This window comes from Ciona robusta, chromosome 8 (genome assembly GCF_009617815.1).
Source record: "Ciona robusta chromosome 8, ASM961781v2".
Lineage (NCBI taxonomy): Eukaryota > Metazoa > Chordata > Ascidiacea > Phlebobranchia > Cionidae > Ciona > Ciona robusta.
In genome coordinates, this window is record NC_143242.1 from 539,886 (window position 1) to 562,800 (window position 22,915).

Sequence of the window (22,915 nt, forward strand, 5' to 3'; positions counted from 1 at the left end):
TTCGAACATCGAATTCAGGTCGGGTGAGATGCGAACGTGCGGTGGTGATTCGAACATCGAATTCAGGTCGGGTGAGATGCGAACGCGGCGGTGATTCGAACATCGAATTCAGGTCGGGTGAGATGCGAACGTGCGGCGGTGATTCGAACATCGAATTCAGGTCGGGTGGATGCGTACGTGCGCGTGATTCGAACATCGAATTCAGGTCGGGTGAGATGCGAACGTGCGGCGGTGATTCGAACATCGAATTCAGGTCGGGTGAATGCGAACGTGCGGGGTGATTCGAACATCGAATTCAGGTCGGGTGAGATGCAAACACGGGGCGGTGATTTCCAACATCGAATTTAGGTCGGGTGAACGGGTACGTGCGGCGGTGATTCGAACATCGAATTCAGGTCGGGTGAATGCGAACGTGCGGCGGTGATTCGAACATCGAATTCAGGTCGGGTGAGATGCGAACGTGCGGCGGTGATTCGAACATCGAATTCGGTCGGGTGAGATGCGAACGTGCGGTGGTATTCGAACATCGAATTCAGGTCGGGTGAGATGCGAACGTGCGGTGGTGATTCGAACATCGAATTCAGGTCGGTGAGATGCGAACGCGGCGGTGATTCGAACATCGAATTCAGCTCGGGTGAGATGCGAACGTGCGGCGGAGATTCCAACATCGAATTCAGGTCGGGTGAGATGCGAACGTGCGGTGGTGATTCGAACATCGAATTCAGGTCGGGTGAGATGCGAACGTGCGGCGGTGATTCGAACATCGAATTCAGGTCCGGTGAGATGCGAACCTGCGGCGGTGATTCGAACATCGAATTCAGGTCGGGGGAAATGCGTACGTGCAGCGTTGATTCGAACATCGAATTCAGGTCGGGTGAGATGCGAACGTGCGGTGGTGATTCGAACATCGAATTCAGGTCGGGTGAGATGCAAACGTGCGGCGGTGATTTTCCAACATCGAATTCAGGTCGGATGAGATGCAAACATGCGGCGGTGATTTCCAACATCGAATTGAGGTCGGATGAGATGCAAACACGTGGCGAACGTGCGGCGGTGATTCGAACATCGAAGTTTAAGTAAGTTAGGAACACGAGTCCGGGCTATACATTTCATAAACACACAAATTTACCTCAACTTCCAATAGTTCAACTTCTATCTGTTGCTCGAAGATATACGCTCGATAACAGGCTAAAGCTTAAGTGCTCTGCAGCGCCACCCTACTGTAGCACAAAATTGCGAAATTCCTTGAGTAATCTGCTGTTGGAGATTTTAAATACTTTGTCCATACGATAGTCCGCCTGTGCAGTTGTATTATACTTTGTACAGAGATATTATTACGATCAGAATAAAAATATGTTGTAATAGTTTTGGCATAATCACAGTTCAACAGAGTAAAAAGAATTGTTCAATTACACAGTAAAAAAAATTGTTAACAATCCATTTGTAAAAACATAACAATCCATTTGTAACAACAATCAATTAAAATAATCCAATCGTAACAAGCATGCAAGGAAATGCCAAGTGACTATTATTTTGATTGCGGCCGTAGGGTAAGCAGCCGGGGTGGATAGTCATAAAAGGAAAGAAGCCGGGGGAATAGTCACGAAGGAGAAGTAGCCGGGTGAATAGTTACGGAGGGGAAGTAGCCGGGTGAATAGTCACGGAGAGGAAGTAGCCGGGTGAATAGTCACGGAGGGGAAGTAGCCAGGGGGAATGTAGCCGGGGGAATTGTCACGTGGGAAAGTAGCCAGGGGTAATAATCACGGAGGGGAAGTAGCCGAGGGGAATGGTCATGAGGGGGAAGTAGCCGAGGGAATGGTCATTGGGGAAAGTAGCGGGGGGGGGGGAATAGTCACGGAGGGGAAGTAGCCCCGAGGGAATAGTCACGGAGGGAAGTAGCCGACACAAATATGAAAAAGGTAACGCTCAACCTGTTTTTAAGCAATTAACAGACTAAATTATGAATGTGTCAACTGCTATTAAGATTGACTGGGGAATGTTTAAATATACAGCAGGGCTACTCTGGCACAAATTCACGTTCTTTAGTATCGTTTGGATGGAATAAAAAGCTTAAAAGGCGCACTGAATGAACCAAATCTGGTAATTGGTACTCTATTAATAACTTAAAACAAAGCAAGAATATGTTGCCAAACTAATGCTTTTTACCTTTTTCAAGTCTACAATTCACTGCAAATACCTACAGCCACGGTCACCCTAATTAATTATATAACTCTTTTGCCAATGTAATAATTTAAATGCCTCACGTTTTCGCTTCATAATCAACATCACGCACTTAACCATATATAGCGTTAATCGCGTACCGCTATGGTATGAAAGTATTATTTTGCACCCATTCATGCGCTACTATTTGTCGAACTTTCTCTCGTGTCTAAGGTTAAACACAAGTCGAATCGGGTGCGAATTCATCATAGTTTGTGGACTTAAAAAATCAATTCAGATTAGTTGGTAAAACGGCTGAAATATTTCCTACAAAATCAATTCAGATTAGTTGGTAAAACGGCTGAAATATTTCCTACAGTTTATTTTTGTCCCATTAAAATTAGTTGTCGTTTAGGGAGAAAAATAGTCTGGTGTCAATTTGGTTTAAATTGAGTTTCAATAAGTACAATATTTAAATTTCAGGCATTTGAAGCCAAACTTTAAAAGATTTGATGTGTAATTCAATAATTTCTACCTGAATAAGTAATTAAAATATAATATACTGATACAATAACAAGATTTATAATCTGAATGACTATTATAACAAATATCTTTAAAATTCAGTCACATGCAGTTGGATAAACTAACGATAGGTAGTTTAAGGGCAATAAGGTGTAGTAGTACCCAATTTGTGAAACAAAAATATATACACAAATAAACTTTATTATACAGATCTGAATTTATACATATTATAATTATCATATACATAATATGAGTTACTAAAAATAAAAGATCTAAATTAAAAATAAAACTGTCATCATAGTCATTCATGTATATATTATATATATATATTGATTTTATGTCCCAATTTTCCCCACCCCACTATATCAAAATGAATGTTTATGTTTGTTTCTTTCTTTTACCCAAAGGATAGTCTTACAGTTGCAGGTCGATTTTATAAAGTAGTCCTACAGTTGCAGGTCGTTTTTTTAAAGCAGTCTTACAGCTGCAGGTCTTTTTATAAAGTAGTCCTACAGTTGCAGGTCTTTTTATAAAGGAGTCCTACAGTTGCAGGTCTTTTTCCAAAGGAGTCTTACAGTTGCAGGTCGATTTTATAAAGTAGTCCTACAGTTGCAGGTCGTTTTTTTAAAGCAGTCTTACAGCTGCAGGTCTTTTTATAAAGTAGTCCTACAGTTGCAGGTCTTTTTATAAAGGAGTCCTACAGTTGCAGGTCTTTTTACAAAGGAGTCCTACAGTTGCAGGTCGTTTTTATAAAGTAGTCCTACAGTTGCAGGTCTTTTTATAAAGGAGTCCTACAGTTGCAGGCATGGGCGTCGCCAAGGGGGGGCCTGAGGGGCCATGCCCCCCCCCCAAATTTTGAGTTTTACAGTAATGTTATTGGTGCAAAAATAAAATTAAAGTGTTAAACGTGCTAAACAGTGGTGTTCAAATGGGGGAACTCGATCCGGTTCCGGATCTTTTTTCTAATTAAAAGAAAAAGAAAGAAAACATTTAAGCCTGTTTTTAAATTTCTTACACATGCTAAATGATAAGGTGTCAGTTAGGGGATGCACATTACAGAATTTCGAATCCGATTCGAATCTAATTACGGGATTCGGTATTCTGTTTAATGACGTAATTACACGTCATCTCATATACTATATTAACAATTTTTTAAAACTTATTAATTTTGAAAAAAAATATTTTTGTGTTTGTGGGACTTTCAAGAGTAAACGTTTCGTAACGTCTTTTCATAACCTGCTATACGTTTCATGACGCAAAAACTACCCAATAGTACAATTTTTGATCATTTTACAGCTCATGTTCCAACAAGGCGGGTATGAAAGAGTCAATAAACTGACTTATGTGGGTAAAATTATTTTTTCCTATAAATATAAAAAGATTCGAAATTCTAGATTCGGAATTCTAGATTCGAAATAAAGTATTCTAGGATATCCTAGAATACCTAGTTATTCTGTAATGTGCATCCCTAGTGTCAGTCCATATTATGACGCAAATAATCGCCGTGTGAAATGCTATTATGTCGTAATTAGTTGCCAGGTCAAACAATCGCTATTATGATGGATGAATTCACGTGTGAATCCATATTATTTCGTAATAAACAGTCTACCTGCTAGCTAAGAAAAACAAATCTCAAATTTTGTGACAAAAATGGCTGGTGGTAGGCAACGAATAGAGTTTTAAATGTAGTTGTAGATCGTTGTGTTTTCATGCGGCGTAATTGTGAAAAATAAATGCCATTCACAGTACGCCTTCCCGTGTTTTGTGTTGTAACTAGGTGGTTTTTCAAACCCAAAATACAACCGTAAAACATTTGGCCCCCACCAAAATTTTAGGCTGGCTACGCCCTTGGTTGCAGGTCGTTTTTATAAAGCAGTCTTACAGCTGCAGGTCTTTTTATAAAGTAGTCCTACAGTTGCAGGTCGTTTTTATAAAGCAGTCTTACAGTTGTAGGTCGTTTTTATAAGTAGTCCTACAGTTGCAGGTCGTTTTTATAAAGCAGTCTTACAGCTGCAGGTCGTTTTTATAAAGCAGTCTTGTTGTGTGTCAGGGTATGTGTTGTGTAAAAAATTCGCATTTTAAACCAATATTTGTTATATAGATTAACGTAAAAAATGACATTTAACTTTGACAAATGCCACGGCATTACTTTCAAAATGTAAGTTTGTAGTGTAATTCATATTAAAGTGATATTGGTAATATTACCTTGTAATTGCAGTGAAAAAGAAGATGAGGATCTGTTTAACAAAAAAAAGGTCAGGCCATTTCAGGCTGAGACGACTCAAGCTGGGTCGTCTCACTCTAGTGGGCCTTCTCGCCAAGAATCAAGGGGAGGGTAAGTTAGTTTAAATAGTAAGCAAACCAGAAAAAAATGAATTCACTTAAAAAGTTGTATTCCTGTTGACTCGTAACGGCTGTGTTAAAAATTAACTGTGACATGTGTGAAAACTGAGGTTACTGTAATCACATGGATTGTATGGACCAGGTGCCAGTAAAAGCTAACTAGGGAAAATTTGTTTACTCCTGAAGTTGCACCAGCAAGTTGGAATAAATAAATACCATTCAGTTGACAGCAAATTTAATGCCTAATGTTTATTTTAGATTCATTCCCTTTAAAAAGGTAAGTAATATTTAGTTATTTTAATTTTTCATTTAAATTTTATACTGAAGATATCAAGATAATATATATAAAGTGAACTTGAGTTTTAGTTGCTACAACACATAGTAGGGTTGGGTAGGACGGGATATGAAAAAAAAGGGGACAGTATATTCACAGTCTGACAAAGCAAACTGCTGTTAAGTATTAAAATTCGGTGTTTAATGAATACAACATATTTTTAACAAATGAAAAAGCAAAATAATAAGAGACCCATTTTGAATGCAGTACTTACACTGATAACTGTATATGTTTCGCAGAAAGAAAATCATACCAGCAAACAAGAGGTAAATTTTCAATTTTGCATTATGCCATACTCTTAATAAAAATGTTTACTTTTTTCCAGATGGGTACCATACCACCAAGTAAGTTATATGCGAATGCCGTTATCTAATTTAGTTGATAACTTACATTTCTTTATCATAGTTTATGGCAGCAAGACAGAATGCGAGGTAAGTTTAATATCAATTGTATATGTGATTCTTTATTCTGCATCACTAAGATTTACATTTGAACAACACAGAAAGAAAAGGGAAGAGGCGGTACAGAGGGAGAGAGCGGTGGAGGTACAGAGGGAGAGGGTGTTGGAGGTAGCGGTGGAGAGGGAGGTAGCGGTGGAGAGGGAGGTAGCGGTGGAGAGGGAGGGAGTGGTGGAGGTACAGAGGGAGGGAGTGGTTGAGGTACAGAGGGAGAAAGTGTTGGAGGTAGCGGTGGAGAGGGAGGGAGTGGTGGAGGTAGCGATGGAGAGGGAGGGAGTGGTGGAGGGAGCGGTGGAGGTAGAGAGGAAGAAAGCAGAAAGTCAATTTAAAAAAATAAAACAATTTAACAAATGTTGGTTTCTTATTTATTTGGAAAACTAAGAGCGGTTTCCTTGGATAATTCCTGGAGTATCAAATCAATTAGTGAGACCTTTGTTAACTAGTTTGTATTCTACTCTTCCCATGCACATGACTACAGTAGTGGCTGCATCGAGCCTTGTACCTAATATCTTCTCACTGCAACGCAAGCGCATTCAACCTAACCCATTATTATACCAGGGGATGAGAGGAAGAAAAATAAATTAAATGTCAGCAGTTCCACCACGCACCCATGAGGTCGCTTTATATGCGTGATCGTTAGGTTTTCACACGAGAACCTTCGCAATGCCATGGTGTGAAAACAATGGAGATGTTAACCAACCTCGGCAATGCCATATTGTACCAGTATATAATATATCAAGCATTGGCCAGGCATACACGAAACAGTGTAAGTTGCTCTGTAAGAGCATTTGCTTAATTTAAAGCATTGGCCAGGCATACACGAAACAGTGTAAGTTGCTCTGTAAGAGCATTTGCTTAATTTAAAGCATTGGCCAGGCATACACGAAACAGTGTAAGTTGCTCTGTAAGAGCATTTGCTTAATTTAAAGCATTGGCCAGGCATACACGAAACAGTGTAAGTTGCTCTGTAAGAGCATTTGCTTAATTTAAAGCATTGGCCAGGCATACACGAAACAGTGTAAGTTGCTCTGTAAGAGCATTTGCTTAATTTAAAGCATTGGCCAGGCATACACGAAACAGTGTAAGTTGCTCTGTAAGAGCATTTGCTTAATTTAAAGCATTGGCCAGGCATACACGAAACAGTGTAAGTTGCTCTGTAAGAGCATTTGCTTAATTTAAAGCATTGGCCAGGCATACACGAAACAGTGTAAGTTGCTCTGTAAAAGCATTTGCTTAATTTAAAGCTTTGGCCAGGCATACACGAAACAGTGTAAGTTGCTCTGTAAGAGCATTTGCTTAATTTAAAGCATTGGCCAGGCATACACAACACACTTTACGTATAAAACGTAATTACAAGTATGTGCCCGGGAATTATCCGCAAGGCATTGGCCAATTTTCTACACACAATGTGGTGGTTTTTGTGTGAAACAAGAGTTAAGAAGATTGCTGGATCTTTGGACAAACAAATGTTTTGTTTGATTTTGCCATCTTCATGTTAAACCCAACACACTCTTGATGAAACCACTGAGGACATTTAGTGCATTGAACTCAATTTGTGATACTGTCATCCTGCTTCCTACATGATCCACACATGTTAATATCCATAGATGACATATGAAATATTGTGGTCAATATATGTTCCCGCCATTCTCTAGACCCAAAGTCTGGCTGAAACAATGATTTTCTTTCTGCAAGCCACCTTGCATACATGCAGATAATAGCACCGCAGCTCATTGAGTCACTTTGTAATGTACGACTTGTTGACATTGTGTTGACTGATGTAATGGTCAAACCAAACTTTGATTTTATCACTTTATTTAAAACATGCAGATAATAGCACCGCAGCTCATTGAGTCACTTTGTAATGTACGACTTGTTGACATTGTGTTGACTGATGTAATGGTCAAACCAAACTTTGATTTTATCACTTTATTTAAAAGCAACTTGGCTGTTTCTGCTTCTTTTAATACATCCAATGTTTTATTCATAGGATCCAAGTAAAGCAACTGCTTGTTTTTGATGTCGACAGCCAGCAACACCCAATGAATTCCACTTGGGTTATATGGGATAAAAATAAATGTTTTATTTTTTAATGTAGTGTTTGCCCACAGTCGCTCCACCGAGCGATTGTGCTTGAGAAGTTGTGCAACCGCTGAATCAGCAAACATGATTTGCTTGTTGTTTTGGCCTAAACACCAAAGGTAGCTGTCGATTATTTGATCATACAGCCAACCAACACGGAACTGCTTATCAAATGCCCATATTTCCTGTTTCTGTTGTGAACTTATAGTCATTTCCAATGACAATAGTTGAAGATATGTAACAGAATACGGACCACATTGTAATGCTTTGTCAATGAGGTGCTTTTTAAGTACAGTGTAATGCTTTGTCAATGAGGTGCTTTTTAAGTACAGTGTTACATGGGAGTAATTTATCATGTGAATCTTCGGTTTTTCTCACATTTTGAGGTATGATGATGCTGCAATTGATAGAAGATGCTTCTTGATTGGGTTGCAACCCAGTCACAGCATGTAGGGACACCATCCTGTTTGCCACTGAGCCATGTCTTCCTTGATATTTGTTTGGCTTAGGATACTTACGAGGCAATTCATCACAAACAAATGATGACGGCATTTTTCTCTTCTTGAGCTTTAAAGAAAGAGGAGGTTTCAAAACCCGGACTCCTTCTTCATGTTTGCAGCAAAGTCCATAGAAATCACAAGTTAAGCAACTAACTTGTCTATTGTTTACGCGTGCATGGACGCCGTTTTTGTTCGAGCAGCTGTACAGCTGATAATGGCGATACTGCGAAATATATGTAAAAATGTCTTCTTTACAGACGAATTAGGCATTTACAAAGACATTTTTACCATTTTAATAGGGCAGGAACCAAAACTATGTTATTTTATTGCCAAAATACGAATAACCCAGTAAAGTACGCTATTAAATAGGCATATAACAGTAGCATCAGATATCAGTAAAAGTGTTAGTGTATGTATATGAAGTTTTTTAATGATGTTGAATATGTGTGTACTGTTTTTACATAGATTCGCTTTGAGCGGTGACAGTTGTATATTGGCTCTGACGATTTTAAATTACTAATAATAAATAGGCAACACAAATTTAATCTTTGAACTTTAAAAGTAGTGACAGTCTGGGAAAAAAAGATCCAATAATGTTCCAGGTTTTTTAATTAATAATGCTCATTTTTAAATCTCAACCAATGGTATTTATTTTAATGGGAAGCCAAATCCATAATAACATCAAACAATAGCTTTCTATACTGTCAAGTATGTGGTAAATCATTGTTTATCCATCATCTGCATGTTGCACAACCACTACTAAACTAAAGTAACACATATGCAGCAAGCAAATTTTTAAAGCCAAACCATTATTGCCAAAACATTTTATTAAAATGTCTACAATGAAGTACAAACATCATGCTGTATTGCAAAATTGTAACATTGCCCAATAATTTGTTTTCAATAATGAAAACAACTTTTATCTTGCTTAATTTATTTGAAAATCCAGGAAAGTGAGCAAACCACTTAAAAAGTCTTGCCCAACCAAATGGAAGGTGTAAGTTAGTAAGTATTTTATTGACATTTTATTAATCCTATCGGCTTGAGTTACAAAAACTCAACCGTTCTTTTATCAGATTTTTCATAACAAGCTTTTGGACCAATCGCCATCTGTTCAGAACACTTTGTTCAGCAGCATCTGCAGCAATAACAAAGAGGAATATCTGTAAACTTTGTTCATAATATTGTTTCTTTTGTATCTACAGAACCTAACTTCAGTTGGTATCCTCACACTCGTTTGTTCAACCCTAATTGTTGTTTGTCACGTTGTTAATAAACTGCATAAATAAATCTCGTTATATACCCTTGTAGGACAATGCACTCGTTATATACCCCTTACTTAATGCATATTAAGAAGTAACAAATTTATGGCAATTAGGAGGACATTATGCATCTCCTGGGTACTCCCCAAATATTTAAAATAAATATAGAACCTCCTTGCTTCACTTGAAACTTAAACTCCTGGTTGCAGTTGCCACAAGTGAAGATGATCATAATTTCCTCCAATACCGAATGTTTTGCACTTTTTGTTGCATTTAGTAAACCTTTCGCCACGCAGTGTGGTCATGGAATGTACCGGCTGTTTTAAAATAGAAACATAAAAAATTGAGTGTAGGTCAAATTAAACTTTTTAAACGTTGTTTGCATAAAAAAAAAAAAAAAATTTGTTTGCATAAAAAAAAAACGTTGTTTGCATAAAAAAAAAACGTTGTTTGCATAAATAAGACTAACTAAAATACTTTTAAATTATTACTTAATTCCTAAACTTTCCCATGTAAAAAAGTTGACCTCTTACGTTTGCTTATATATACATATATTTGCTTATATATACACAACAGTGGCATATAACATCCCTATACAGCTTTTTTCTTAAAAGTATACTTCGCGTAAACTACTGCCTGCTATTGGAAACCAGTTGTCACCTTTTCTGTCGTTGACAAACCAACTTTTCCTTCTTTCCGACTTCAATGAAAAAGAAAATACGTAACATTTTCACTGCTGCTTTCAGTGCAGTTAGGAGCAAAGTATTCAACCATGCTAACAATTATTGTCGATAACATGTTACCTATACACAGACTGATGAAATACAAAGTACGCAAACACCATAAAGTGTTGTATAAGCTACAAAACATCAATATAACGCAGTTCTATATACAGCATAAACATACTAGCTTTCTCTTTCCCGCCAAATTCTTCGAACAAAAATGGCGTCCAAATTGTTACGTTTCTTAACTTGTGATTTCTATGGACTTTGGTTTGCAGGACTTCATAAAATTCTGTTCTAGAGAATCTAATACATTTCCAGCCTGCAACAAAACCTTTTCAGAGGTAACATCATACAACATATCTTTTACCCTGTTAATGCTTTCAACAAGTCTTTTAACAGTTTGTTGTGATGGTTTATCTGATGTTGGCACTGGTTGATTTGCATCATCAGGAATTTCTATCGGATGAGTTGTACACAGCGGGACACATTCAGGAGGGGTAGTTTGAAGTGTAACATTATTTTGATTTTCTGTGGTGCCTGAAACACTAAGTGTCGTAATAACCTCTCTATCAATGGTAATATAAACAGATTCTGTATACCATGTTGGTAAGGATGCCCATGAAACATCATTATACTTACTGAATATAGCAAACATGTGTTTGCAAGAGAGAAAATAATATTCAAAATCTGGGCAAGTGCATTTAGGAAAATCAGACTCATTTCCCAAATAAACATCATACATTAGTTTACCACAACTGCTCCGTACAGTAAATGAAGATGTGTCAACTCGACCAATATCATTGGAGGATATTTCCGAAGCGTTGTACAATCTCTTCATGCAATGATGAATAACATATTGCGGCCGATTGTGTAAATATGATGGTACTTCGGTCTTGTACGTTCTGTACGTATCCGATGCATAAGTGTTGTCAATTGTATATCTGTTAAAAATTAATACGGTGTGTTTTGAGATAACACTGCATGATTAAGACGTTCACACCAACGAACACTTATAAAACATCAAGTGACAACTATATCAATGCTAACTTATAGAAAGTCTATAAACATGTTCTAATCAGAAATCGATAATTGTATCTTTGTATGAACTAAAATTTACTTGTTTAATGCTTGTGGTAAAAAGTCATGGTGGAGTACTTTTAACAGTCCAGATAAAGATTTGTCAACTTGAAACTTCAAGTGACATTCTTAAGCAATTTATTTTGCCGTTCAACTCCGTTGTTTGTTCCAATTGGCACACGCATCTTCTCTATTCGGTAGAGTAAAACCCATCTCTGCACATTTGTAAAAGGTAAAAAAGTAAAATAATGATATAAAACAACAGGCAAATTTATTTTAAATTCCATTTTTATTTAAAAATAGAAAAACAAATGACCTTCTTTTGTAGCCACCAAGAATTTTGAATTTTGAAAGTATTTTTGTAGCTTCGGGTTTTCTGTATAAACTTCACTGTTCATAAGTGAATCTAAAGCACTTTCGAGTTCAGCATGATTTTCTGCCTTTGCTACTGCTCGTAAACCAGATAAAACTGCCCTTTTTCTGTCTCCAACACCATTATCTGATTTTTTGACCCATCTTTCCCATGCCTGTTCGCGATGGAAGTCACAAAGAAGCACTTTGCAACCTGATGCAAAATTCATTTGCTTAGCCTATTAATTTTAAGTAGTATAAAATATACTTAATCATACACTAATTAAATCAGTGGTTCCCAAACTGGGTGCCCCTGGGGGCATTTGCGAGCCCTAGCTATAAAAAAGTTTGGGAAACTTACTGGTTTAAATTAACCCAATAAAATCATACTGATACAGAACTTTTTCATCCTTAGGCGGCGGGGCAATGACAATGAAAGTCAATTTAGACACCATTTGTTTACATACCTTGAAAAGTTGCTTCCACAGCATTTATTTCAGCTTCACATTTGTCGGTCATAAAGAACGCAGGAGTCCAGCCAGACGTCTAGGTCTTTAACATTTTTAGAGCTTCTTGAAGAATATCTGCTTGACATTCATTTTGTAGCACAAAACAAGCGACAACTTGATAGTTGACGTTGGTCTTTACACAAAGGAAGAACAGTGGCAATGCATACTTTGATGTTTTATAAGTTGCATCAAGTAGACAAATATCCTGGCCATAACGGAGCAAGAGTCTTCTTTGCCAAGCTGTTTGGTACACAAACAGCATCGTTTGTTTCCCATCAATTGTGTTAAAACCAGCAATGTCCATGTCACTATCTGGCTGCTTTGGATGGACACTGGCGATGTACGGCCTAAAGAAAATGCTATCTTCAGGTGTTTCGCGACACCATTGATCCACCAGCAATTGAACATTTGCTTGATCAATTGTTGACAGCTTGCGCTTTGTATATATGCAATATGATAGTGATTGCTAATGTCGTTCTTTGTTGGAAAGAATCTTCTGTTAGTTGGCTGTGGAGGTGTTGCGTTTTTGAAAAGTTCATGAACCACAAATATTTGCAGATGGCGTTTCAATTCCATGATAGAGCGAACTCCTTCATCAACCAGCTGCCCAATTTTGCCAATCAACCTGCTATCCACACGTTGCAGCAAGTCTGCTGCCTGTGTAAAGAAATTAACTCAAATTGATTAAATATATTAAGCTTCTAAAATTTATTTAATTCATAGGGATGCACTTAACTAACCTCACCCACAGGATGACCCGAGTGATCATTTGCAGCAGGGAATTGAACTGTGACAACCGGTTCAGACGGAATTGATGTCACACCAGCAGAGCGTAAATGTTTTGAAATCTTTTTTTTTCAGAAGTCTTTACAGTTGTCAGCTTTAAAAAAAAGTAAAGTAATATAATATATACAAAATTGACAAATCGACAATCGTAGAAGCCATTACATAAAACTTACCTTAGTTCTAATTCAAACTGAGCTGCTTAACTAAATTAGCCACCCAAAAACTAGGAAAACTACACTTCTAGTTCTTACACGAGATAAAACTTGCCTTATATTTAGGAAACTGCATTATCTCTCTGATAACTATCCATGCCTTGCATGATAACTATCCATGCCTTGCAATTTCGCTTTTTCGAGTCTTGTACACACATGTATCGTTTTTTATCATACACATGATCATTTTGCTGTGCAACTGCCTTCCTTTTGCCATATTAGTATCTATTTGGTCCATGCTGACATTCCAGTTTTGTATAGGATTTACAAACAAATGGTATACCATCTTTAGAATCAAGCTGCACTTTACTTTTTTTTAAATCTGTAAAATGCAAATAGGTAGTTTTGTAATAGAATGTTTCAGAATTCTAAAATAAGGACATCTTAATCAAGAAATGTAGAATAAGGTATAATTACCATGCAGTAGTTTTTTGTATTTTATAAATTTTGTAACTGTGTCTGTTTCAAATTTGTGAATTGCATCCAAACTTTCTTTCAGTGAAGTGAACTTCACTATTCCTTTGGACAAATCTTGTTCTAGTTCACCATCACGAATCATCTTTTTGTCGCGAGAGTGTGAAAACTTTTCAACCCTGAATATTTGTTAAAGTTAAATGAAAAGTTAAATATATTTATGTTGCTAAGATATAGTTAAGCGTACTACTAAACTTACAAACTGAAATTATTGATAATAAAACAAGCTTAACAAGAATACCAGCAATTAACAGTGGATTATACTTACATTTTTAAATAATAAAAATAATGTGCACAAATTTATTAGCAACAAATTTCCTGTAATAATAACAAAAAGAAACGGTAATGACAATTTAAACATCAACAAAAACAAAAATCATAAACGAAACAAAATATGTAGGACTGTAAGACTACTTTATAAAAATGACCTGCAACTGTAGGACTACTTTATAAAAACGACCCCTGCAACTGTAAGACTGCTGTATAAAAACGACCTGCAGCTGTAGGACTCCTTTATAAAAACGACCTGCAGCTGTAAGACTGCTTTATAAAAACGACCTGCAACTGTAGGACTCCTTTATAAAAAGACTTGCAACTGTAGGACTCCTTTATAAAAACGACCTGCAACTGTAGGACTCCTTTATAAAAACGACCTGCAACTGTAAGACTCCTTTATAAAAACGACCTGCAACTGTAGGACTACTTTATAAAAACGACCTGCAACTGTAGGACTCCTTTATAAAAACACCTGCAACTGTAGGACTCCTTTATAAAAAGACCTGCAGCTGTAAGACTGCTTTATAAAAACGACCTGCAACTGTAGGACTACTACTTTATAAAATCGACCTGCAACTGTAAGACTACTTTATAAAAACGACCTGCAGTAAGACTGCTTTATAAAAACGACCTGCAACTGTAGGACTACTACTTTATAAAATCGACCTGCAACTGTAGGACTCCTTTATAAAAAGACCTGCAACTGTAGGACTCCTTTATAAAAACGACCTGCAGCTGTAGGACTACTTTATAAAAACGACCTGCAGCTGTAAGACTGCTTTATTAAAACGACCTGCAACTGTCAGACTCTTGACTAGTATAGGACTACTTTATAAAAACGACCTGCAACTGTAAGACTCCTTTATAAAAAGACCTGCAACTGTAGGACTACTTTATAAAAAGACCTGCAACTGTAGGACTCCTTTATAAAAAGACCTGCAACTGTAGGACTCCTTTATAAAAAGACCTGCAACTGTAGGACTACTTTATAAAAAGACCTGCAAGACTGCTTTATAAAAACGACCTGCAACTGTAGGACTACTTTATAAAATCGACCTGCAACTGTAAGACTACTTTATAAAAACGACCTGCAGCTGTAAGACTCTTGACTAGTATAGGACTGCTTTATAAAAACGACCTGCAACTGTAGGACTACTTTATAAAAACGACCTGCAACTGTAGGACTCCTTTATAAAAAGACCTGCAACTGTAGGACTCCTTTAAAAAAAGACCTGCAACTGTAGGACTCCTTTATAAAAACGACCTGCAACTGTAGGACTACTTTATAAAATCGACCTGCAACTGTAAGACTACTTTATAAAAACGACCTGCAGCTGTAAGACTGATTTATTAAAACGACCTGCAACTGTAAGACTCCTTTATAAAAAGACCTGCAACTGTAGGACTACTTTATAAAAACTGTAGGACTCCTTTATAAAAAGACCTGCAACTGTAGGACTCCTTTATAAAAAGACCTGCAACTTTTATAAAAAGACCTGCAAGACTGCTTTATAAAAACGACCTGCAACTGTAGGACTACTTTATAAAATCGACCTGCAACTGTAAGACTACTTTATAAAAACGACCTGCAGCTGTAAGACTCTTGACTAGTATAGGACTGCTTTATAAAAACGACCTGCAACTGTAAGACTCCTTTATAAAAAGACCTGCAACTGTAGGACTACTTTATAAAAACGACCTGCAACTGTAGGACTCCTTTATAAAAAGACCTGCAACTGTAGGACTCCTTTAAAAAAAGACCTGCAACTGTAGGACTCCTTTATAAAAACGACCTGCAACTGTAGGACTACTTTATAAAATCGACCTGCAGCTGTAAGACTGCTTTATTAAAACGACCTGCAACTGTAAGACTCCTTTATTAAAACGACCTGCAACTGTAAGACTCCTTTATAAAAAGACCTGCAACTGTAGGACTACTTTATAAAAACTGTAGGACTCCTTTATAAAAAGACCTGCAACTGTAGGACTCCTTTATAAAAAGACCTGCAGCTGTAAGACTGATTTATAAAAACGACCTGCAACTGTAGGACTACTTTATAAAATCGACCTGCAACTGTAAGACTACTTTATAAAAACGACCTGCAGCTGTAAGACTGCTTTATTAAAACGATCTGCAACTGTCAGACTCTTGACTAGTATATAATTCGTGAGCACACAGTTGCCTAACTGACGACATAATTAACCAATTTTCAAACGAGAGAAACGCAAAAGAAAAAGGCAACGGTGCCCTGCAGCGGTATGAGATTATCTGGTACCTTGGTTTCAGCTATTGATGTTAATCGCAACATTGTTTGGGTTAAATTCCAATTCACAAATCAAAAAGACAAACATTGGATGGTGTTTTTCTTTCGTTGAAGAGCCACTATAAGCGAGTACATAGTGGCCAGTTTTATGTCGGTATTAAAAGAGTACGAATTGGAAAATGGACCGATTGAGGCAAATTCCATCATATTCCTTCTTCAATTTGCCGCTTGCAGAACTATATTTGAAAGCTGGAGTTCCAAATAGCAGTTTAAATGTTTCCTCGCTCCGAAGCAAACTACTTTCTTCACTGATGTTGGATCTTAACGTACTTCATGCTGATCTTATGTCTTGCAGAAGAAACCTGGTTTCAAAATTTGATATCAACGATGGTCCTTAATCTCACACTATTTATTGTAGGTCGTGTTGATGGAGCTCAACCAAAATGAAGTCGTGGACTAATTGTGTATGCAGTATCCAATGGGCATTATTTATATTCATGGGTTTTATGTTTTTTTTCTTTTATTTAGATTCTATCAAAGCAACCAAAATGAAGTCGTGGACTAATTGTGTATGCAGTATCCAATGGGCATTATTTATATTCATGGGTTTTATGTTTTTTTTCTTTTATTTAGATTCTATCAAAGCAGTAATGTCATTATATCAGCATCAAGCTTGCTGTTTTTTTTGTATTTTCTACTGTTTAAACTACTTCCATTATTACTTGTACGGAAATTACCTCGTTTTTATAATCTTAGCTTTTATAAACTTGCCTTCAATAACTTTAAAAACATGTTCCATTTACTTGTGTTTTAAATTTTATGGCCTTAACTGTGTACATGCCAGCCATGTTAAAGATATTATGTTTTGTTTTACTGTTATGCGTATTATACAGCGTACTGCAATTATGAGTTTTTATATTATTTGTATTTTTCAGTTCTTCAAAATTTACTTCACTGTTTCTTTTCACTGCACTGTTCGTTTCATAACACTTATTAAAAAGTAGAAATTGTGAAAAGTGATTTATTGAAAAATAAATTGTGAAAAGTGATTTATTGAAAGAACAAGGAAAATCGGAATGCACAGACAGATAAAACACAGCTGTACCGGAAATGTCAGTATAAAAATAACAAAGCTGTAAAACTAAAAATATGTGTTTTTTTTTAATTTTAGCTGTTTTAATAGTAGTACGAACAACTTGGTTGGAAAGATATAAAAAGAGAAAGAACATTGCAAAAAACGAATACTGAGAACACACTGTGTTAATCACATGAACTAAAGTGTAACTGCTATAGAAATTCAAACATTTCTACATGTTAACTGAAGGGAATACAACAATAATTACAGGTTCAAAACACTTGTTCATATTTTAATTTTTAATCCGATATTTCATCAACCTGGACTACAGATCCATCTTTTGCAAAAGTGAAATTGAGATTATCTGCAGTAAGAAGTAAATCCTAATTTCCTCTTTTGTTGCTGTTTCTTTCTTCTTAGTTGTGAGAACCGGCGCCGTGGCATAGTGGTTTGCGCGCCTGCCTGTAACACAGAGGTAATGGTTTTAAGGCTCGTAGCTGCTACCATTGTGGGCGTATGTATCCTTGGGCAAGACACTTGCAAATTATCAGCAATACATAAAAAAAAAAAAAAATCCCAAAAAAATAATCACCTACAAAGTAACATACATGGTAACGTCGTTTCCGGCCACGCGAGGATAAAGTAAGTTACATTCATTTACATTCAACCATTTCTTTTGCATCATCCAAAATAATCCAGGCTACAATCTTTTTTGGGCAATTTTTATCTTTGATGCACATGATGCTAATTCACATTTTCCAAGTTGTTCATTGCTGCTTGATGGCAGAACTGTATCTTTACAAAATGGCCATTCTAGGCTTTGTTCAGCTTTACCAAACCTTGAATTTCATGACACTTTGTTTAACAGATATTTCATCAACTTGGACTACAGATCCATCTTTTGCAAAAGTGAAATTGAGATAATCTGCAGTAAGAAGTGAATCCTAATTTCCTCCTTTGTTGCTGTTTCTTTCTTCTGTGTAATCTTGTACACTTGCTCAGTTGTGAGAACCACTTCTTTGGCATCATCTAAAATAATCCAGGCTACAATCTTTTTTGGGCAATTTTTATCTTTGATGCACATGATACTGATTCACATTTTCCTAGTTGTTCATTGCTGCTTAATGGCAGAACTGTATCTTTACAAAATGGACATTCTAGGCTTTGTTCAGCTTTTTCAACCATAAATTTCATAACACTTTGTTACCAAGTTGTGGGCATTCCACTTGTTTTACAGGACCAATATCTCCAACTTCTGTGTTGTTGCCACATCCATTGTATGCTACCTATATATCACCAATATATAGCGGAACTTTTAGATCTTCCAACCTGTAGCATTTATTTTGTTGCAGTAGACCAACTTTTCTCTCCCACAATATTGTTTTAATTGTTCCACTATCATCTGTCAAAATGATATCTTGCTTCTTGCATCTCTTTCTTTCGTATGGAAACCATACAGTTTCATTTTTAAAGACTTTAATTACTTTTGCGACGATATTCACCAATTTCAACTCTTTTTAGTAAGCATATCTTCAATGGCTGCTCTGCAAAAACCACTTGAAACAATTTTTTTGTTGATTTGTTAATTTTGTGTGATTCTCTATCCGAATTTGAAAACCATACTGATGACTCTTGAGTTACATTCACATCTTTGTATTTTTCCATATTAAAGCAGACCACGGGAATTTTCTTCTTCCCGTCGCTTTATTCACCAACAATAAATTCATTGTTTTTTTCAGACAGCTTTTTATCAGTTTGGTAAAAATTTCATGAACCACGGGAATTTTCTTCTTCCCGTCGTTGAACATTTGGTTCAACATTTGGTTCAACATCCTTTATTTCAGATACGTCGTATTCAACTTGACAACGACGCTTAGCATTAAAACAGCCATCTCCAATACTTTAACAACAATTTTAATGCTATAGGCTATGTAGGAACATTGCATGTTATTTCTCAATACTGCACCATTATTTCGCAATATTGCATCATGTCATGTACTCGTGACAAACTATTCCAATACTTTAACAACAATTTTAATGCTATAGGCTATGTAGGAACATTGCATGTTATTTCTCAATACTGCACCATTATTTCGCAATATTGCATCATGTCATGTACTCGTGACAAACTATCCATTATTTTAACAAGGCCAGCATTCAAAGCTATAAGCTGCGCCGAAAGTATTTTATCAGATGTTGATGAACGAGCTATGTGCACGCGATGGTGACGCAGGAGCAAAAAATAGCCAGCAAATCACCTTCTAAAATGGAAACGATGGCGATCTCCGGCGAAGTTCTTGGAAAGATAAAACGCCCACGGCTAAGACAGCTATCGGACACTCCTTGGTCGAACATGAACGACCAGAGCTCTTGTGCCAAAGAGAAACGAACGCAATCTCAAAAAGAATCCAAGAACTAACTCAACTGCACCTTAACGGCAACGAACGGTGATGAGGTTACCGGAACGGTCGAGCGCCCCGAGCCAGGGTACGGTCAGCTACGTTCATTGGACAATCAATGATCAGGCAACGCCCAAAAGAGAAGCGAGCGCAGATGACGAAAGCATGTGACGTCAGCTACAAAAAACTATAAAAGGTTCGATGTCCGAACCTTGATTTCATGCAGTCTCAACAAAGACCAACCAGAGTTCATCAGTCAAGGAGAACTTATATCTTAACCACTGCCTATACAAGTGGTTAGGCGTTCGAGTTTCTTATCGTGATTGTATATTGCATCAGTATCGCCCTTGCGTTAATAACCGTGGTAATAAATAATCAACAAACCAGTTATTGCTTGGTTAGTTAACCTTAATCAAGGAGCAAAATTAGACTTAGCGGCAAGTCTCAGAACACGCAGCCACGCTAGCCGATCTCACATCGCTAGTCGCTAAACACCTGCAATCAACAGTTGGCTCAAACGGACCTTTCTGACGTCACAGTCACAGCAAGGGACAGAGCCTCCGCCGCAGGCTACTAGACAAAGACACGGGAGGATCATGCCTCGTACTAAAACAACTGATAACAGAGTGTTTACCGTTTAGTTCACCACACTAAAATTATACATCCATAGAAAACACAAAACAATGTAATTCTACACAAAGGGGACCAGGAGTATTTTTTTAATTATACAAGTACACTCCCGACTTAATTGAATTTAAAAAGTTAATTTGACTTAATCGATTTTGTGAGGTCACTGGAAAATCCAGAATCAGGATACTCCTACCATTTATTTTTGCGACATCCCATTAAAGCCAGCCGAGTCCATATATAAACCACAAAAAGAAAAATACGGTTCCAGATAATCTCATACCGCTGCAGGGCACCGTTGCCTTTTTCTTTTGCGTTTCTCTCGTTTGAAAATTGGTTCATTATGTCGTCAGTTAGGCAACTGTGTGCTCACGAATTATATACTAGTCAAGAGTCTGACAGTTGCAGGTCGTTTTAATAAAGCAGTCTTACAGCTGCAGGTCGTTTTTATAAAGTAGTCCTACAGTTGCATGTCGATTTTATAAAGTGGTCCTACAGTTGCAGGTCGTTTTTATAAAGCAGTCTTACAGTTGCAGGTCGTTTTTATAAAGGAGTCCTACAGTTGCAGGTCGTTTTTATAAAGTAGTCCTACAGTTGCAGGTCGTTTTTATAAAGCAGTCTTACAGCTGCAGGTCATTTTTATAAAGCAGTCCTACAGTTAGTTGCAGGTCGTTTTTATAAAGTAGTCCTACAGTTGCAGGTCGTTTTTATAAAGCAGTCTTACAGTTGCAAGTCGTTTTTTATAAAGCAGTCTTACAGTTGTAGGTCGTTTTTATAAAGTAGTCCTACAGTTGCAGGTCGTTTTTATAAAGCAGTCTTACAGCTGCAGGTCGTTTTTATAAAGCAGTCTTACAGCTGCAGGTCGTTTTTATAAAGTAGTCCTACAGTTGCAGGTCGTTTTTATAAAGCAGTCTTACAACTGCAGGTCGTTTTTAGAAAGTAGTCCTACAATTGCAGGTCGTTTTTAGAAAGTAGTCCTACAATTGCAGGTCGTTTTTATAAAGTAGTCCTACAGTCGTATTACAGGAGGAGTTGGTTTTTTCAATAAGTAACATTTTACTTGTGTGAGGGTACGTGTTGTTGAGTTGTTCAAAAATGATTGTTTTACTTGTGTGAGGGTACGTGTTGTTGAGTTGTTCAAAAATTATTGTTTTACTTGTGTAAGGGCATGTGTTGTGCAAAAATTAACAATTTACTTGTGTCAGGGTACGTGTTGTGTGTGAGGGTATGTGTTGTGTAAAAAATCCGCATTTTAAACCAATATTTGTTATATAGATTACGTAAAAAAATGACATTTAACTTTGACAAATGCCACGGCATTACTTTTAAAATGTAAGTTTGTAGTGTAATTCATATTAAAGTGATATTGGTAATATTACCTTGTAATTGCAGTGAAAAAGAAGATGAGGATCGGTTTAACAAAAAAAGGTCAGGTCATTTCAGTTGTAACTCGAATAATTAGGTTTGATGTTTATTTTTCTTAACCTAAAATGCAGGCTGCAGGCATCCAACAACGAGTGGATAGCAGAGTGATTGACAAAGTCGGAGAACTAATCGATGACCGTGTTTGCTCCATTATGGAAATACAACGTCATTTAAGAATATTTGTTGTTCAAGAACTTTTCAAGAATACATTGCCTCCAGCATCAAGTAAAAGAAGATTTTTTCCAACAAAAAAAGACATTAACAATCATTATTATAATGCATACACAAAACGAAAAATGTCGAAAATTGACCAAGCAAATGTGCAATTACTGGTAGATGAGTGGTGCCACAAGTTACCTGAAGATAACATTCTCTTCAGACCCTATATTGCCAGTATTCGTTCCAAACAATTAATTAAAGACATTGATGGGGATGATATCACTGCAGTGAATGCCAAACAAACATTACCGTTTGTATACCAGACAGCTTGGCAAAGTAGACTCCTACTACGTTATGGTCAGGATATCTGCCTCCTGGATGCAACTTATAAGACATCAAAGTATGCACTGCCACTGTTCTTTCTTTGTGTAAAGACCAATGTCAACTATCAAGTTGTTGCATGTTTTGTGCTCCAAAACGAATGTCAATCAGACATTCAGGAAGCTCTTGTAATTCTAATGCAAAATTGAGAAAACTTACCTCTTATTTTCGGATATTATTTTCTTTCTGCAAAACATTTATCAGCGTGAGTACTGAAAGGTGAGTTTCACCATAGAATACTGAACATAGAAAGCCGACCTCATTGTTGTTGCATTATGACGAAATTTTCGTTACGGTTGAATGACACTCATTCCTATAATTACGCTTAGTATTGGAACAATACGTCAATACGTGCATATAATATTAGATTAATCGGTTTACATACAGAAATACTATGGCTCCTTCTCATTGTTCGGTTCCGGGTTGTTGCTACAGTCATAGCAGATCAAAAGTATTAAAAGAAAGTTGCAGGGCTCTTTTTTGTATAAGAAGACCCGAATTAGCCAAAGATAAC

The 22,915-nt window shown here is 36.9% G+C and overlaps 2 protein-coding genes, 2 long non-coding RNA genes and 1 pseudogene across 6 annotated transcripts; 3 read left to right on the plus strand and 2 right to left on the minus strand.

Annotated features, from left to right (window-relative positions):
• The first annotated feature begins 608 nt into the window (after positions 1 to 608).
• LOC149731990 (uncharacterized) lies at positions 609 to 1,503 on the plus strand. The gene is made up of 2 exons (XM_089883664.1): positions 609 to 1,076; positions 1,145 to 1,503. Exons 1-2 carry the CDS (start codon positions 640 to 642, stop codon positions 1,182 to 1,184), a joined length of 477 nt encoding a protein of 158 aa, XP_089739790.1. The 5' UTR covers positions 609 to 639; the 3' UTR covers positions 1,185 to 1,503.
• A 3,045-nt stretch (positions 1,504 to 4,548) lies between these two features.
• On the plus strand, positions 4,549 to 7,635 carry LOC149731991 (uncharacterized). Of its 2 annotated transcripts, XM_089883834.1 has the most exons (5): positions 4,549 to 5,625; positions 5,685 to 5,703; positions 5,765 to 5,790; positions 5,862 to 5,904; positions 5,977 to 7,635. In XM_089883834.1, exons 1-5 carry the CDS (start codon positions 5,588 to 5,590, stop codon positions 6,196 to 6,198), a joined length of 348 nt encoding a protein of 115 aa, XP_089739960.1. In that variant the 5' UTR covers positions 4,549 to 5,587; the 3' UTR covers positions 6,199 to 7,635. The 2 variants fall into 2 exon arrangements, with proteins under 2 accessions (XP_089739960.1, XP_089739959.1); XM_089883833.1 differs by having other exon boundaries at positions 5,765 to 5,904.
• Positions 7,636 to 8,513: 878 nt separating this feature from the next.
• LOC149731992 (uncharacterized) lies at positions 8,514 to 9,689 on the plus strand. The gene is made up of 2 exons (XR_016385618.1): positions 8,514 to 9,404; positions 9,476 to 9,689. It is a non-coding gene; the product is annotated as an uncharacterized LOC149731992 (long non-coding RNA).
• On the minus strand, positions 9,209 to 10,655 carry LOC149731993 (uncharacterized). The gene is made up of 3 exons (XR_016385619.1): positions 10,322 to 10,655; positions 9,833 to 9,978; positions 9,209 to 9,537 (listed from the first exon to the last, which is right to left on the minus strand). It is a non-coding gene; the product is annotated as an uncharacterized LOC149731993 (long non-coding RNA).
• A 4-nt stretch (positions 10,656 to 10,659) lies between these two features.
• Positions 10,660 to 13,880, minus strand: LOC149731994 (uncharacterized; annotated as a pseudogene). Its single transcript, XR_016385558.1, has 5 exons — positions 13,811 to 13,880; positions 13,064 to 13,179; positions 12,282 to 12,980; positions 11,504 to 12,028; positions 10,660 to 11,327 (listed from the first exon to the last, which is right to left on the minus strand). The product of XR_016385558.1 is annotated as an uncharacterized LOC149731994 (transcript).
• Between the last annotated feature and the right edge of the window lie 9,035 nt (positions 13,881 to 22,915).